At 41.6% G+C, this 17,588-nt stretch overlaps 1 protein-coding gene across 1 annotated transcript in view; it reads left to right on the top strand.

The window, feature by feature from the left end:
• The window catches only part of LOC129553169 (beta-hexosaminidase subunit beta), a 32,610-nt gene that overhangs the window by 8,788 nt on the left and 6,234 nt on the right, over window positions 1-17,588 (top strand). Inside the window, exons 3-7 of the mRNA XM_055421856.2 lie at window positions 5,653-5,718; window positions 9,979-10,025; window positions 10,278-10,388; window positions 13,917-14,018; window positions 16,004-16,133. Of these exons, the coding sequence (XP_055277831.1) occupies window positions 5,653-5,718; window positions 9,979-10,025; window positions 10,278-10,388; window positions 13,917-14,018; window positions 16,004-16,133 (456 nt within the window). The remainder of the gene's footprint in view (window positions 1-5,652; window positions 5,719-9,978; window positions 10,026-10,277; window positions 10,389-13,916; window positions 14,019-16,003; window positions 16,134-17,588) is intronic.

The following is a 17,588-nucleotide window of genomic DNA, read 5'->3' on the forward strand; positions in this document are numbered from 1 at the left end:
AAAATCCAAACAGTGAAATGTGTCGAGGCTGGGGAGTTACAGTCTGTCTTGCATTCAGCTTTGCAAACCCCATTTTTCTGAAAGGGAGACTTCTGGAGATAAGCTAACCATGAAATTTTCTGGTTAAAGGATTAACTAGTTTTAAACTAGTTAATGATGATGATGATAAAAGTAACACACAAATGGAAATAACAAGATACCAGACTAGATCTGATAGATAGAGTGCCTGATGAACTCTGGACAGAGGTTCGTGACATCGTACAGGAGACAGGGACCAAGACCATTCCCATGGAAAAGAAATGCAAAAAAGCAAAATGGCTGTCTGAGGAGGCCTTACAAATAGCTGTGAAAAGAAGAGAAGCGAAAAGCAAAGGAGAAAAGGAAAGATATAAGCATCTGAATGCAGAGTTCCAAAGAATAGCAAGGAGAGATAAGAAAGCCTTCCTCAGCTATCAGTGCAAAGAAATAGAGGAAAACAACAGAAAAGGAAAAACAAGAGATCTCTTCAAGAAAATTAGAGATTCCAAGGGAACATTTCATGCAAAGATGGGCTCGATAAAGGACAGAAATGGTATGGACCTAACAGAAGCAGAAGATATTAAGAAGAGGTGGCAAGAATACACAGAAGAACTGTACAAAAAAGATCTTCAGGACCAAGATAGTCACGATAACGTGATCACTGACCTAGAGCCAGACATCTTGGAATGTGAAGTCAAGTGGGCCTTAGAAAGCATCACTACGAACAAAGCTAGTGGAGGTGATGGAATTCCAGTTGAGCTATTTCAAATCTTGAAAGATGATGCTGTGAAAGTGCTGCACTCAATATGCCAGCAAATTTGGAAAACTCAGCAGTGGCCACAGGACTGGAAAAGGTCAGTCTTCATTCCAATCCCAAAGAAAGGCAATGCCAAAGAATGCTCAAACTACCGCACAATTGCACTCATCTCACACGCTAGTAAAGTCATGCTCAAAATTCTCCAAGCCAGGCTTCAGCAATATGTGAACCGTGAACTCCCAGATGTTCAAGCAGGTTTTAGAAAAGGCAGAGGCACCAGAGATCAAATTACCAACATCCGCTGGATCATGGAGAAAGCAAGAGAGTTCCAGAAGAGCATCTATTTCTGCTTCATTGATTATGCCAAAGCCTTTGACTGTGTGGATCACAATAAACTGTGGAACATTCTGAATGAGATGGGAATCCCAGACGACCTGACCTGCCTCTTGAGAAACCTGTATGCAGGTCAGGAAGCAACAGTCAGAACTGTACATGGAACAACAGACTGGTTACATATAGGAAAAGGAGTACGTCAAGGCTGTATATTGTCACCTTGCTTATTTAACTTATATGCAGAGTACATCATGAGGAACGCTGGGGTGGAAGAAGCACAAGCTGGAATCAAGATTGCTGGGAGAAATATCAATAATCTCAGATATGCAGATGACACTACCCTTATGGCAGAAAGTGAAGAGGAGCTCAAAAGCCTCTTGATGAAAGTGAAAGAGGAGAGTGAAAAGGTTGGCTTGAAGCTCAACATTCAGAAAACAAAGATCATGGCATCTGGTCCCATCACTTCATGGGAAATGGATGGAAAAACAGTGGAAACAGTGTCAGACTTTATTTTTTGGGGCTCCAAAATCACTGCAGATGCTGACTGCAGCCATGAAATTAAAAGACGCTTACTCCTTGGAAGGAAAGTTATGACCAACCTAGATAGCATATTAAAAAGCAGAGACATTACTTTGCCAACAAAGGTCCGTCTAGTCAAGGCTATGGTTTTTCCAGTGGTCATGTATGGATGTGAGAGTTGGACTGTGAAGAAAGCTGATCGCCGAAGAATTGATGCTTTTGAACTGTGGTGTTGGAGAAGACTCTTGAGAGTCCCCTGTACTGCAAGGAGATCCAACCAGTCCATTCTAAAGGAGATCGATCCTGGGTGTTCATTGGAAGGACTGATGCTGAAGCTGAAACTGCAATACTTTGGCCACCTCATGCGACGAGTTGACTCACTGGAAAAGACTCTGATGCTGGGAAAGGTTGGGGGCGGGAGGAGAAGGGGACGACCGAGAATGAGATGGCTGGATGGCATCACCGACTCGATGGACATGAGTTTGAGTGAACTCCGGGAGTTGGTGATGGACAGGGAGGCCTGGCGTGCTGTGATTCATGGGGTCGCGGAGAGTCAGACACGACTGAACGACTGAACTGAACTGAACTGAAGCATTGTCCAAGGGTATGAGGAAATCTTGGGGAAACTGACGAGTGTTAACAGCAGCATCAAGTAAAATAAAAATAGGCATCTCCTCAGAACCGGATATAGACTAATTTATACCAAGAGAAGTAATTACATACACCAAGCATGTTCTCTGTGGTTTGTCTGCCACAGTGACTGTAAGCAAGACAAAGTGTTCATCACTAGAACGGCTGCATCTATCTTGTCAGTTGACACTAGGGAATACTCTTCAACAATTGAGAATAAACAAGTGGAGTTACAGGGCTTCTCTAGGGTCCACTGTTTAAGAATCTGCGTGTCAATACAGAGGACACGCGTTTCGACCCCTGATCTGGGAAAATCCCATGTGCTGAGGAGCAGCTAAGCCCAACAGCCGCAACTACTGCATCCATGTGCCACAGCGACTGAAGTCTATGTGCCTGAGAGCCTGTGCTCTACAACAAGAGAAACGACCACCATGAGACACCCGTGCACGGCAACTCGAGAGGAGCCCCTGCTCACCGCAACTAGAGAAAGCCCACGCACAGCAGTGAAGAGCCAGGGCAGCATACATCAGTAAATACGGTACTTAAAAAGGAAGTGGAGATGGAACGGACACGGGAACCTGCCGAGATAAACTGCTGAGTTGGACAAGGGAAGATGCATCATAACATGTACAGGAGGACACCATTTATAGACCAATATACATACAAGAAGGTGCTCATAAAGCAGTATTCTGTTTCCTGTCACATGGATATAACAGTGCCCAGGAAAAGCCCTCGTGCTTCCTCTAAGGCAAGTAGGGGGAGTTCAGTGGGCATCTCAAAGGGGATTTTATTTAGTCTTACCTATAACATTTTATTATTTTAAAAAGAGGAATCCACTGCTGTTATTTGCATGTATACCCTTCAAAACAACAGTGTGGTGCAAAAAGCATAGAAAGGGGTAATTGAAAGAAAGATGGCTTCGTCCCACCTCAGGGAGCTTATCAGCATTGAGACTAAGAATTTGGCTTTGAAATAAAAATTCTGTAGCTTATTTGTCCATATATTTAGGAAACACAGTCTCCTCCTTACTGCTTTATATGTGTGGTTTGCATTGGGTTGAGTCAGAATTCTTTTAAATATCAGCCAGTCCTCAGCTGTTGGAAAATAACCGGCATCAGGTATATGCCACATGTTAATGGTTTTAGATAAGTCTTTGTGCTGACTGATTCCAGGAGATCTCAGAACTGGAACGTGGCAAAAACTGGCTTTTAAACAGTGACCAGTGAAATGGTGAGTTCTATTTAGGGAGCTTAAACTAAGGATTCAGTAGAGGGGAGGAGTCGTGATTAGACTGTGGTCATAATAGCAATACCATTCTTAGTCTGGCCTTTAGCTAACTCATGACTCTTCGTCTGATGGAAGCGCTTCCTTGTCAGAAGATTGTCACCTGACTGTCGGCTGTTGATAGAGCTGCTTTCCCCATGTGTAGCCAACTGTTATGCAACACCCTGGGTGATGGTGGTGCAGGGTGATGATGGAGCAGAGACACCGTGTTAAATCATGAACCTGCAGCCCTCGAGTGTCTTTACTGTTGCAAAGTCTTCCCTGTCACATCCTCTCTGTGCTTTCCGGTGCTTTACTTTACCTGTGGATGATGCCACGAGGAACCTCTCTAAACGGGGAAGTGACTGTTGGGGCAACCTCTAGTTGCAGTGTGTGCATCAGTTGCACCTCGGCATGGGGATCTTAGTTCCCCAACCAAAGATGGAACTTCTGTCACAGCATTAGAAGGCAGATTCTGGACGACAAGCAAGATCCCAGCAAGTGAGTGTTAAGGAAGATTCAGGACAGTGTTAGGGGTATTAGGTACAGGGCAAGTAGGGGGCACAGGGAGAGAACGGCTGGAGTAGAGAAAACTCTGGTCTTACAGAGTACAAGACTGATACCAGAGGCTTCAGCAAGGAATTAGGGGCACTGAGGAGTTTGCCCTTTTGACTTAAGTTCTTAGCTGAAGTAAGACCCTGCTCTGTAGAGTGGTAGCAGGAGAGAACTCTCCCGTTAGGGAGAATGAGGAATCATGGCGGTGACACCCAGGTTCCTGACTTGAGCTACTCGGCTGGCTGGAGAGAGGAAAGGATAAGTCCAGAGCCCAGCAAGTGAGAAGAGGGAAGAGTTCAGTCTGGGGCTTGTGGAGTTTAAGGAAGAACCTGCAGGATTTCTGGGGCTTCCCTGGTAGCTTAGCTGGTAAAGAATTCTCCTGCAGTGCAGGAGACCCCGGTTCGATTCCTGGGTTGGGAAGGTCCCCTGGAGAAGCGGGGATAGGCTACCCACTCCAGGATTCCCGGGCTTCCCATGTGGCTTAGGTAGTGAAGAATCCCCAAGAAATGTGGGAGACCTGGGTTCGATCCCTGGTCGGGAAGTTCCCCTGGAGACAGGAAAGGCTGCCCACTCCAGTATTCTGGCCTGGAGAATTCCATGGACTGAGAATTCCATGGACTGAGAATTCCATGGGGTCGCAAAGAGGACTGAGCAACTTTCATTTTTAACGGGACTTCTAAGTGAGGATATACAGAAGGTAGTTGGAGAAACAGGTTTGGAGCTCAGGAGAAAAGAATGACCCAGAAATAGCAAGGATGTGTTTTGGGAAATGTACTGTGTATCATTGAGGGATTAAAAGCAAGCTTGTTTTTTCTTCCAGTTTTATTGAGATATAACTGACACACAGCACTGTGTAAGTGTAGGTGTACAGCATTCTGATCTGACTTACATACATCTTGGAATGATTATCACAGGAAGTTAGTGAACGTCCATTTCATATGGAAACAAAATTAAAGAATGAAGAAGATTTTTTCTTGATGAGAATTCTTATGATTTACTCTTTGAACAGCTTTCATATGCAGCATACAGCCGTGCTGACCATGTTCATCATGTTGTACATTACGTCCCTTGTTCTTATTTATCTTATAAGCAGAAGTGAGTACCTTTTGCCTGCCTTTGTCCAGTTACCACCCGCCTCTGGAAACCAAGAGTCTTATCTCTCTTTCGTGAGCTTGCTTGTTTTTGAAGTACTGTTACCTTACAACACTGTTAATTCCCCTTACACAATATGGTGATTCAGTATTTCTATCCATTTTTACACAGAAGCGTAACTCATGACTCTGTGCTTCTGATGGAAAGGCGACCTTGTCAGAAGCCTGTCACCTGATGACTGGCTTTGGATAGCTCTGTTTGCCCTAGTGTCACCAGCTGTCACGCGACACCCTGAGTGGTGGTGGCTGTGGTCGGTGATGATGAAGCAGAGAAGTGTTTATTCTTTCCTGGTTTTTTGACGTATACTTGGCATAACATTATATTAGTTTCAGATTTACAACATAGTGATTTGATATTTGTATATAATGTAAAATGTTACCATCTGTCACCATACGAGAAATGTATTTTTCCTTTTTCCAATACAGATAATTTAACTGTGAAAGGACCAGTGGCTACGCTCACTGCAAGCAGAGTTTGGGGAGTATTACGAGGTAAGTTCTATGTAGTTTCATTGTTATTGTCTAGTAAGGAAATAGTTTCAGTTGCCACTTTGGGAAATCAAGCATATTAATAGCAAACCTTTGCATCCTTAGGCCCTGTATAGAATGATTTGCTGGGTATTTCCATTAAATACTGTATATACCACCTAAAGAGAGATCATTTGTATATACCACTTAATGAAAGATCATGTGAGCTTTGAAAAATGTTTGAAGGTTTTTGCATTCATAATGCTCCATTCCTTGATATTCTTGAACTGTAATATTTAGTTAGAAATGGCCCTGATCTGCTCCAGTTAGATTTTGTTTTATCATCCATCACCTCCTGTCACCTTCAGTAGCAAGCATGTCCTTTCTGCATTGTATTTATTTATTCAAACAACAGGATGCTCATGTTTTTCTCTGAACCAGCCTATTAGTGCAGAAGGAGAAACCAAAGGGGAAAATCGCGTTCCCGACGAGACATGCCTGCTCTCCGAGCGTGGCGGTGTTCTCTGCATGACGTGATAAGATGCCCGTGGCCTCCGTGCAGCATGAATGCCTGTGCTGTGGTGTGCGAGAGCCCTTATGTCGCAGCGCGGTTCTTCCCCAGTGCCTCCTTTCAGCAGTGGGGCCGCACTCGCTCTCTGTCCATTTTTAGCTGAGCCCCCGGGGAATGGGACGAGTCTTCTGTTTCTTGGCCAGGAATGATTTGATCCTGGGATTCTCAAGAAGAGAAGTTGAGGAACAGTCAACCACACACATTATAATGACCTAGAAAAGGAGAGACCTCTTCCCCCATTTTAAATTCCTGTGAATTTAGTAATATTACAAAGTTTACAGGAACATTGTGAAAGATAAAAATATACTCTAGAGTGATTGGAGCCAGTGAGCAGAGAAGAACTTTAAAAGCTTTTGCTGTGGCTTTCAGTCTGCACTTCAGAGTTCAGGTGTTGGGACATTTACTTTTGCTGTTTGAAAGCTGCTTTGACCTCTTCTTTTAAGAGGATGAGATTTTGTTTTACTGGCTTCCAAATTAGTGTGGTTTTGAAAAAGGAGAAGAATAATTTTCTTTAATGTGAGCTCGCCAGCCAAAGTTATAGTAATTAAAAGGAGAGAAGACTTTGGATTTGACTCAGGTTGAGTGTTATCTAGAATAAAATAATGATCGTTAATGCTGTGTTTTATAGTCATAATAATAATAATGGTATGATTGTGATCTTATTCAAAATAATGACATGAAAATAGCTATAGATACTTACCGCAGATGTAACTACAGATATTATCATCTAGATTATTTACATATGTTGGGATGTGATGTTAAACTTTTACCAGTCTGGTCTGCCTGTCTTGTCAGGGGCCTGTTAGGGAAATCAGCTTTATTGTTGTCTGCCCTCCACATAAGAACTTTGAGAGCGTTTTGTGAATCTAGTCCAGGAAGTCTTTATTTTCCACTTACTGGCAGACTATGAAAGTGACAGATGTGCCATAAGTGATATTTGAGTGTACTGCCACTTAACAGAAAGTTCCAGATTTATTCTGTATTTGGGGGTAGGAGGGAGGCATAGCCAAAGCAACTTTGAACTTTTCATTCTTCCCTAAGTTTTTGAGGCATAATTGACATAACATTATATTAGTTTCAGGTTTAAACATAATGATTTGATATTTGTATATAATGCAAAATGATCACCACAGTAAGTTTAGTTACCATCCGTCACTGCACGTAGTTAGAAGAGAATTGTTCTTCTCATGCTGAGAACTTCTGAGATTTACCCTTTGGAGCAACTTGCAAATAGGTAGCACAGTATGTATCGATCACAGTCACTGCGCTGTGCCTCACATCCTTAGGACTTACGTACATGCGAAAGATTGCGCTTGTTGATCCCCTTCACCCATTTTTCCACCCAAACCCCTGCCTCTAGTAACTGCCAGTCTATTTTTTATATTTATGAGCTTGGCTTTTGTTTTTGCAGATTCCACATCTGTTTGAGATCATGCAGTATTTGTCCTTCTCTTATTTCATTTAGCATAATGGCCTTACGTTCCATCTGTGTTGTCACAAATAGCAAGCTTTCCTTCTTTCTGTGGCTAAATAGTATTCCACTGTGTACATATACGCCCCACACCTTTATCCATTCATCCTTTGATGGATAGGTGGTTTCCATATCTTGGCTATTGCGCAGTGAATGCTGCCGTGAACACAGAGGTACGTATACCTGGGGTGGAGGGACCCAGAGGTGGCATTGCTGGCTCATGTGGCAGCTCTAGTTTTAGTTTTCTGAGGAACCTCCATGTTGTTTTCTATGGTGGCTTCACCAGTGCTTTCCTGGCATAAGGCATCCTTTTCCTGCATATCCTCGCCAGCAGTTGTTATTTCTTGTGTTTTTGATCCTAGCCAGTCTAACAAGTGTGAGGTGATATGTCACTGTGGTTTTGGTTTGCCTTTCCCTGATGGTTAGTGATGTTGAGCACCTTCTCATGTACCTGTTGGCTATTTATGTGTCTTCCTTGAAAAAGATACCTGTTCACAATCTTCTACCCAGTTTTTAATTGGACTGTTAGTCTTTTGCTGTTGAGTTGTATGAGTTCTTTATATACTGACTCCTCAATAGACACAGAATCTGCAAGTATCTTCTCCCTTTGCCTTTTCATTTCGTTGATGATTTCCTTTGTTGTGCAGAATCTTTTTACTTTGGTGTTGTCCCATTTATTTTTGCTTTTATTTCTTTTGCTTTTGGTGACATATCCTAATAATAAATTCTTTTTTAAATGTTTAGTAGAGTTCATTAGTGAAGCCTTCTGGTCCTGGCCTTTGTTTGTTGGAGATGTTTTATTATTGTTACCGTCTCCTTACTAGTAATCAGTCTCAGATTCTGTTTCTTCGTAATTCAGTCTTGGTAGATTTTCTCTGTAGGAGTTTATTCGTTTCTTCTAAGTTGTCACATTTGTTGGCATATAATTGGTCATGGTAGTCTCTTAAGATCTTTCATGTTTTTGTAGTATGTTGTCACATCTCTTTTATTTGAGTTTGTACTACAGGGAAGCCTTGGAGATACTGTGGGTTTGGTTCTAGACCACTGCAGTAAAGTGACTATCTCAATAAAGGGAGTCACACTAATATTTTGGTTTCCCAGTGCATATAGAAGTTATGCTTACACTGTTCTGTAGTTTTTCAGCAGTAAAGTGCAATAGCATTATGTCTTAAAAATAGATACATACCTTAATTAAAAAATTTTTTTCATTGTTTAGTCAGTAAGTCATGTCCGACTCTGTGACCCCATGGACTGTAGCCCACCAGGCCCCTCTGTCCATGGTATTGCCCAGGCAAGAATAGTGGAGTTGGTTGTGTTTCCTCCTCCATTTTAAAAATACTTTATTAGTGAAAAATACTGATCATCATCAAACAGTACAGGGTTGCCACAGACTTTTGATTTGTAAAAAGCACACTGTCTGTGAAATGCAGGAAACTGAAGTACAATCAAGTGAGTAAGAATACAATGACCTGTATTCTTAGGTTGAAACTTTCCTTGGCAAGATCGTTGTCAGCTAGAATCATGAATTCTGGTGAAGTCAAGGCTAGACAGATTCAAACACAAACACGGGTTTGGGTACAGTAAAGTAAAGCTTTTTTTTTTTTTTTTTATAGCTGCAGGGATTTTTTTTAATTCAGCTTTGATTTTAGAGAATGTTACAGAGTAAACTCATGTCCATCGAGTCGGTGATGCCATCCAGCCATCTCATTCTCTGTCGTCCCCTTCTCCTCCCGCCCCCAACCTTTCCCAGCATCAGAGTCTTTTCCAGTGAGTCAACTCGTCGCATGAGGTGGCCAAAGTATTGGAGTTTCAGCTTTAGTATCAGTCATTCCAGTGAACACCCAGGATTGATCTCCTTTAGAATGGACTGGTTGGATCTCCTTGCAGTCCAAGGGACTCTCAAGAGTCTTCTCCAGCACCACAGTTCAAAAGCATCAATTCTTCGGCGCTCAGCTTTCTTCACAGTCCAACTCTCACATCCATACATGACCACGGGAAAAACCATAGCCTTGACTAGACGGACCTTTGTTGGCAAAGTAATGTCTCTGCTTTTTAAGGCCTGGTGTGCTGGGATTCATGGGGTCGCAAAGAGTCAGACACGACTGAGCGACTGACCTGAACAGAGTATAACATACTGAATTTTATTTGCCTTTTCTGGTTATGGTTCTATGTTTGGATAATATAGCTTTTATTGTTTTATTTATAAATTAATGCAATAAATTATAAATTTTATTTTCCTCAGGTTTAGAGACCTTTAGCCAGTTGATTTATCAAGATTCCTATGGAACTGTAAGTATGATTATTGTATGTTACTAACATTATTGGGTAGAGATAATAAAACATTCTATAGGAAAAATGTAAACTTTTTAGCTGTTTATTGCTTCTTGAATATTTCTTCTCCCCAAGTGTTGATAAATGTAATTTTTACACTTTCTTTGGTTTTAAATTAATCTCTTATCCCATACTTTCATAGACAGATGTAATCATCATTGAACTGGAGAAAATTCTAAACATAAATAAATTTTTTCTTTTGTCTTCTAGTTCATTGCCAATGAATCCAACATTGTAGATTCTCCAAGGTTTCCTCATAGAGGAATTTTAATTGATACAGCTAGACACTTTCTGCCCATTAAGACTATTCTGAAAACTCTGGTAGGTAATTATTTTAATCCATTGTCTGTTCTGAAGAAGTGTTCTTTTATGTTGTTACTAATGTATTTCCGTATACTAAGTATCAGCAGTGGACTTTCTTCCCTCCCTCCCCTGAGAAATATATTTCCTCTGCAGAGGAGTGGAGGCTCCCCTAGGGAGTCACCCTCTTGTTTTCACTGAGGTGGGAGAGAGGCTAACCAGTGCTCGGTCAGCGTTGTTAAGAAAAACACTCAGCTTTCATGCTGCCGATGGGCCCTCCATGGAGAAGGCAATGGCAACCCGCTCCAGTGTTCTTGCCTAGAAAATCCTGGAGATGGGGGAGCCTGGTGGGCTTCCATCTATGGGGTCACACAGAGTCGGACACGACTGAAGTGACTTAGCAGCAGCAGCAGCAGCAGCATTGGCCCTCTATGTAAATCTCAGTTGTCAAATCATGGGTCGAGACTTTTCCTGAGGAATACGTTACCTCTAGTTGATGCTGCTGTTGCTGTGGAGTTACTCCTTCCGACTCTTGTGACCCCAGGGACTGTAGCCCACCAGGATGCTCTGTCCATGGGATTTCCTGGGCAGGAATACTGGAGTGGGTTGCTGTTTTCTTCTTCAGTATCTCCAGTTACTGACTGTTAATTTTGTGACCTCCACTTACTGTTTTTTCAGTGGCCTAGAAAGGAATCTGAGAGCAGCTTTGTAACTAAGAAAATGTGCCAAAGAAATATGGAACCTCAGGTGGTGGGAGCTGGGAAGCAAAGCTGACGTAACTCTTTTCTCTTCCTGGTTTTTTATTGGTTCAGGACGTTTTCCTGTACCTTCACCGAATCATTTATGAACATAGCATGTTATAAAAAAGTTATTTATACTTTTACATTAAAACCTTGATTTTTTTATTCAAAAGACATAATTGTAATTTTTAATGAAAGAAATACAGGCTTAGTGTAAAAACAAGTTTGAACATAGATGTACATAAAGTAGTGATCCCATAATCTCATTTACCAAAGACTGACATAAATTTTTATGTCCCATTTATCTCATTTAGACTTGAAGCATGAATTAACATATGATTCTTTTCCAATTGAAATGTAGTTGATGTACAGTATTCGGTTCGTTCCAGGCATACTAAATCATGGCTTGACATTAGCATACGTTATGAAGTGACCACCAGGATGAGTCTGGTATCCATCTATCCCCATAGTGTTACAGCGATATTGTTACACGCCCAGGGCTTATTTACTGTGCAGCTGGAGGTTCGTTCCTCATAGTCCTCTTCACCTATTTTCACCCACCCCCTTACGCTCCTGGCAACCGCTCTGTATTTGAGTCTGTTTTTGTTTCATTTTGCTTTTTAGGTTTCACAGATGAGAGAGATCCTTGGAATTTGTTTTTCTCTGATGTGTCTCTGATGTATTTAACATCATATCCTCCAGAGTTACCCATGTTGTCACAATGGCAAGATTTCATTTTTTTATGGCTGAGTCCAGTCTATTCTGATTGGAGAACTTAGTCTATTTAAAGTTATCATTGATGGATATATACGTACTGTCATTTTGTTCATTGTTTTGGGGTGTTTCCATAGTTCTTTTTTGTTCCTTTTATCTTTTTTGCTCTCTTCCCTTGCCATGTGTGATGGCTATCTTTAGTGTTATGTTTGGATTCCATTCACATAAGGTTCATGAATAGCAGGCCCTGCCTCCTGTAGGGGCTGCTGCTCCATTGGTGGGCAGAGCTGGGCCCTGGGGCAGCTGCCTGTGGGACTGGCTTCCAGGACTGGCGCTGGCCTGTTGATGGCAGTTAAGTCTCTGCTGCTGAGAGTCTGGAGTGAGGCCTCCAAAGTAGCAGATGACATCACCAGTTCAGCAAGCCCCTCAAATGGCTCCCTCTAGTGCTTTTGTTCCCAAGGGGACTCCCAGTTGTCTCCTGCCTCTCTGGGAGGCTAACATCAGCAAGTGGTTCTGACCGGGCTTCTTAAAAATGACTGCCTCTGCCTTGGGACTAAGAGCCTGTGAAATTTGAAAAGCACAATCTTTCTCTTGTAGCCCTTCAGCTCTCCTGTATTCATGTCCTGCTGGCCTTCAGTGCTAGATGTTTTGGGGGGCACACTGTCCGAGTGTTGGACCCCCCAGTCTACAGAGCCTGATGCGGGCTCGGATTCATCCCTTTGGGGAGAACGTTTGCAACTGTGATAGCCTCCCATTGTGGGTCATCTACCCAGGACTGTGGGTCTTGACCCACCTACTTTTCCCCCGTGTTTCCATCTTTCTATCTTGAGTTGTGAAGAAATCTTTTCTGCTAGTTTTCAGGTCTTTCTCATGATTAATTGCCTTTAATAGCTGTAATTTTGCTGTGTTTATGGCAGGAGGTGAGTAAGAGGGCCTTCCTGCTGCACCATCTTGCCACATCTTGAGGAGGGAGGCTATACGTTCTGATTCTCTGATAGGGAAAGTCTCTCCACTTATTTCCATTTTCTTCATATCATCTTTTATATACATATTATATTGTTGATTCCTCCAGAGTGTACCTAAAATCAGTGTCAGTGTCCCCCAAATTTCTGAGAATGCAAATTGGGTTCGTGCTGTGTGCGTACTGAATTTCTTTCATTTGTAAGAAAGGGCTGGCACTCAAATCTCAGTACTGTGGGAATTGTAAATCCCATTTTTCCTCTGCTCTATTCCCAAACACCACAAAGTGGTTGCCAAGAGCTACTGGGAATTCATGAGCTGGCTCTCTTCCAATAGGGCAAAGTTACAGTTTTACTTTATAATATGAATTGTGTATAGGCTTTTTGAAAAGTGAAAAGAAATTTATACTTCTTCACATCCTTCCCTTGTTGAAAAGGAAATTTTAAAAGGAAATAGACACATTGGAAACAATCCTGGATATAGTAAGTATTAATAAATTGGAATGTATATCTGTGGTATGTAGTTATTTTTCCCTTTCCTCTCCCCACTGGGTTTGTTCTTTCTGAGTCTGCTTTTTTTTTTTTTATAGTCACTAGTTTGTTGTATGTTTTAGATTCCACATATAAGTGCTATCACCGTTTTTATCTTTCTCTGTCTGACTTCCTTTTCTTGGTATAATGCCCTCCAAGTCCATCCATCTTGTAGATAGCAAAATTTCATTCTTTTTTATTGCAGCGTAGAATCCCATTGTACATACATACACCACGTCTTTATCCATTCATCTGTTAATGAACACGTAGGCTGCTTCTGTATCTTGGCAATTGTAAATAATGCAGCTATGAACCCTGGGGTACATGTATCTTTTCGGATTAGTTGTCTTGTTTTTTTGGGTGTGTATACCAGGAGGTGTAATTGCTGGGTCATCCGGTAAGTTTTATTTTTAGTCTTTGGAAACATCCAAGCTGTTGGCTGTACCAATGTACATTCCCACTGAGAGTTTACGAGGGCTCCCTTTTCTCCGCGATCCCACCTACATTTGTTGTGTTCTTTTTGATGATAGCCATTCTGACAGGTATGAGTTGATAATCCCATTGTGGTGTTAAGGTATATAAATTTTCAACCTGTTTGCTTGCAGGATGCCATGGCTTTTAATAAGTTTAATGTTCTCCACTGGCACATAGTGGATGACCAATCTTTCCCTTATCAGAGCATCACTTTTCCTGAATTAAGCAATAAAGTGAGTAATTCATGTTGTTGTTGTACAGAAATTTTTGGTATTATTTCCTTAGAAGTTTGCAGCTTAAATGTTTCTTATTATGGATAGAATTTAGGTGTAAAAGTTAGATATTTGTGGTTTAAAATTTTTACTACACTATTGCTACATTTTAGGTCCACAAAACTGGTCTGATTTTGTAATTGTTATCATAAATGTAAATATTTATGGGGCTATAGAAATACAAAGTTAAAAGCTTAATGGATGTAGGAGACCTGAAGCATTTGTAATTAACATAAAGCTAAATAATTATATTTATCAAGTAGCCCAACTGCATAAGTATTTTAAACAGAATTGTTCTGAATTCTGTAAATGACAACTTCTTTCTCTCTAAAAAGCTGTATGCAGTAGGGAATCTTAAGAGATAACGGCTTCTACGTAGAGAGAATGGCTCCTTCATAGAAAATAACGGTAGTGTTAGAAGTGTTCAAGTTGACTGAATTATACACCAGTGAAGCAGGGAGCAAGCCTCACTACTGTCCCACTGAATCCCCTGTACTACATTGCTGGTTACTGACAGCAAGAGAGGCTGCGTGTCTCGTGCCAGGTTGCAGTTACAAAGGGGCAGAGCCAGGACCCTGAATTAGTCCTCTGGTCACAATTCCAAAGCTTTCCTTAAAGTTTCGATGTGGTTTGGATTGAAATCCTAGCAGCATTCCTGTTGTTTGCTTTTAATATGGAAAGCTTCATACATATACAGAAGTAGAATTTAATGAATTCCCATTTCCTCCTCACTCAGCTTCAAGTAATGGCCAATCCTACAACACCTATACCCCCTCCACCATTATTTTGAAGGTAATCTCAGATATCATCTCTTATTGGTAAAAAGGCCTGTTTAAAAATAACTCATTGGGACTTTCCTGGCGGTCCAGTGGTTAAGATGCCATGTTCCCAGTGCAGGGGGTGCTGGTTCAGTCCCTGGCTGACGAGCAAAGACCCCACATGCCCTGTTGAGTGACCAAAAAAAAAATTCATTATCACAGCTAAAAATTTAGCAATAATTCAGATAGCCAATCATTATTCATGTTCCCCAAGTACCTTTTTCTTTAAAAAAATTTCTTTATTTGCAGTGGGATGCAAATAAGCTCCATACATTGTGGTCAGTTAATATATCTGTTTTCTTTTGATCTATGGGTGCCCATCCCTGACCATGTCTTTGTATTTTTCTTTAATTTATTATATTCATTGAGGAAATGAAGCTCAATTTGTCCTGTAGTTTTCCACAATCTGGGTTTTGTTGATTGCCTTTCCAGTGTCAGTCAGTATGTTCTTCTGTCCCCTTATTTACTATAAACTTAGATCAGGTCTTGTTTCAATATGGATTTATTGTTGGGATTGGGGAAGACAAGACTACTTTTTAAGGAGTTGAGCATTTCTTTATATATTTATACCTTGAGAGATGTGCCATAGTAACACTTTTAATGGCTTTATTGACCACTGATACTGAGTTCTAAGTTTTCAAGAGCATAAGACAGGACCAAAGGTAATCTTTAATTAAAAAAAAAAAAATCAGGGCATCTCAAGGGGAATTTTTACTGCTGGCAGTAATTTAAGTGATCTTGAATGCCAGCAGCTATGTTTTATAATATTGTGTGAATTTTGATTCTAAAACTGACAAGGGCAATATATTTGGAATTTTCACTTTGAAGTTGAACATTTTATTTCTGTTATATAGTCACATGAGGTTGAAATAGCGTGATGGTAGAAATTGCTAAAACAAGGTGCTGGTTCTGTCAGTAGATAGTTCTGTCAGTAAATCTGGAATTAACCCAGTGTGCTGAGAGCTTACTGATAAGATACAGTAAACAGATCATTTAAATGAGTCATCCAACATCACAGAAGACTTGAATACTTGGTGATACCTGAAAAGTCTGCTGGCAGATATCAAAGTACAAACAGAACTGTAAAGAGCTCACACATTTTAATTGTAATAAATGTGACTTTTACAGGGAAGCTATTCTTTGTCTCATGTTTATACACCAAACGATGTCCGTACAGTGATTGAATATGCTCGATTACGAGGGATTCGCGTCCTGCCAGAATTTGATAGCCCTGGACACACGGCATCTTGGGGAAAAGGTAAGGAGTGTGTTTGTGAACTGCTAAAAGTGAACACGTGTGCTCCTGCATCTCATGACTTGGTGTTTGTTTATGTTGTTCTTACTTGTGATTTGCACAAAGGCAGCACTATTGACGGTTGTAATTCAATAACTATGATATGTTTGTTGTGAGCAGGTCACTGTACCTAGGCATTGCCTAGACACAAGGGATAAAAGAAAACAAGAAATGATTACAAGTAGACTGTGAAAAGTGAGTTAAACAGTTACATGAGTGAAGTAACACCTAAAATGTTCTTGAGAGATCAGATAATATATTCCTGTTTCTGGTAGAGGAAGTAATAGGAAAGGCATTTAGCTGGAGTACAGCACATGAGAGTTGCCATGCCCTTCTCCAGGGGATCTTCCCAACCCCAGATTGAACCCATGTCTCCCGCATTGCAGGCGAATTCTTTACCGTCTGAGCCACCAGGAAAGCCTATGGATACTGGAGTGGGTAGCCTGTCTCCAGTGGGTAGTACTGGAGAAGGGTCTCCAGGAGATCTTTCCAACTCAGGAGTCAAACAAACCAGGGTCTCCTGCATTGCAGGCGGATTCTTTACTGCTGGGTGCTTAAGAACTGCTTCTGGAACTAGACTGTCTGGGATTTGAGTCCTGCTTCTGGCACTTACGGGCTTCCCTGGTGGCTCAGATGGTAAAGAATCTGCCTGCGGTGCAGGAGACCCAGGTTTTATCCCTGGGAGGTGAAGATCCCTTGGAGAAGGGCATGGCAACCCACTCCAGTATTCTTGCCTGGAGAATTCTGTGGACAGAAGACACTGGCAGGCTATAGGCCATGGGTCGCAAAGATTCGGTTAAGAATGAGTGACTTAGCACTTTCACTTTTCATTTTCTGGCATTTATAAACTGAGTGACCTTGGGCAAGTTATGGAACATCTCATTCTCAGACTTCTCATCTCTAAAACTCGGCGACTGACTGACTCCAGCAGGAGAGGGACGAGCGAGTTGGTGGGATGGTGGCTCGCTTACCAGAATATGAAAATTGGGAAGCTACAGAAGGAGTTTGGGGCTGAGGCTTTGGTTTTTGTTAGATGCATTTTTTATTTGTTTATCTGGGCTGTGCTGGGTCTTGTGCAGTGCAGGGTTTTCTGTGGTTGCAGCGAGCGGGGGCTGCTCTGGTTGTGGCAGGTGGGCTCAGTAGTTGTGGTGCATGGGCTTAGTCGCTCCGCATATGGGATCTTCCCAGACCAGGGATCGAACCTGTGTCTCCTGCATTGGCAGGCAGATTCTCTACCTCTGACCCACCGAGGAAGCCCTCTTGGATTATATTTGAAGTGAAGCTAATTGTGTTCAGCAGAGAATTTGAAATATGGATTCAAACTTGAGAAAAAAGATTGGGGCAAGCTGAAGATTTGGGAGCCCGTGATATTTGAGATATTATCTGAAATGGATAAAATTTCAGAGAGGCTGATGGAAA

The sequence above is a fragment of the Moschus berezovskii genome, chromosome 18 (assembly GCF_049115385.1).
Source record: "Moschus berezovskii isolate FMDL1 chromosome 18, NW_MosBer_1.0, whole genome shotgun sequence".
NCBI lineage: Eukaryota > Metazoa > Chordata > Mammalia > Artiodactyla > Moschidae > Moschus > Moschus berezovskii.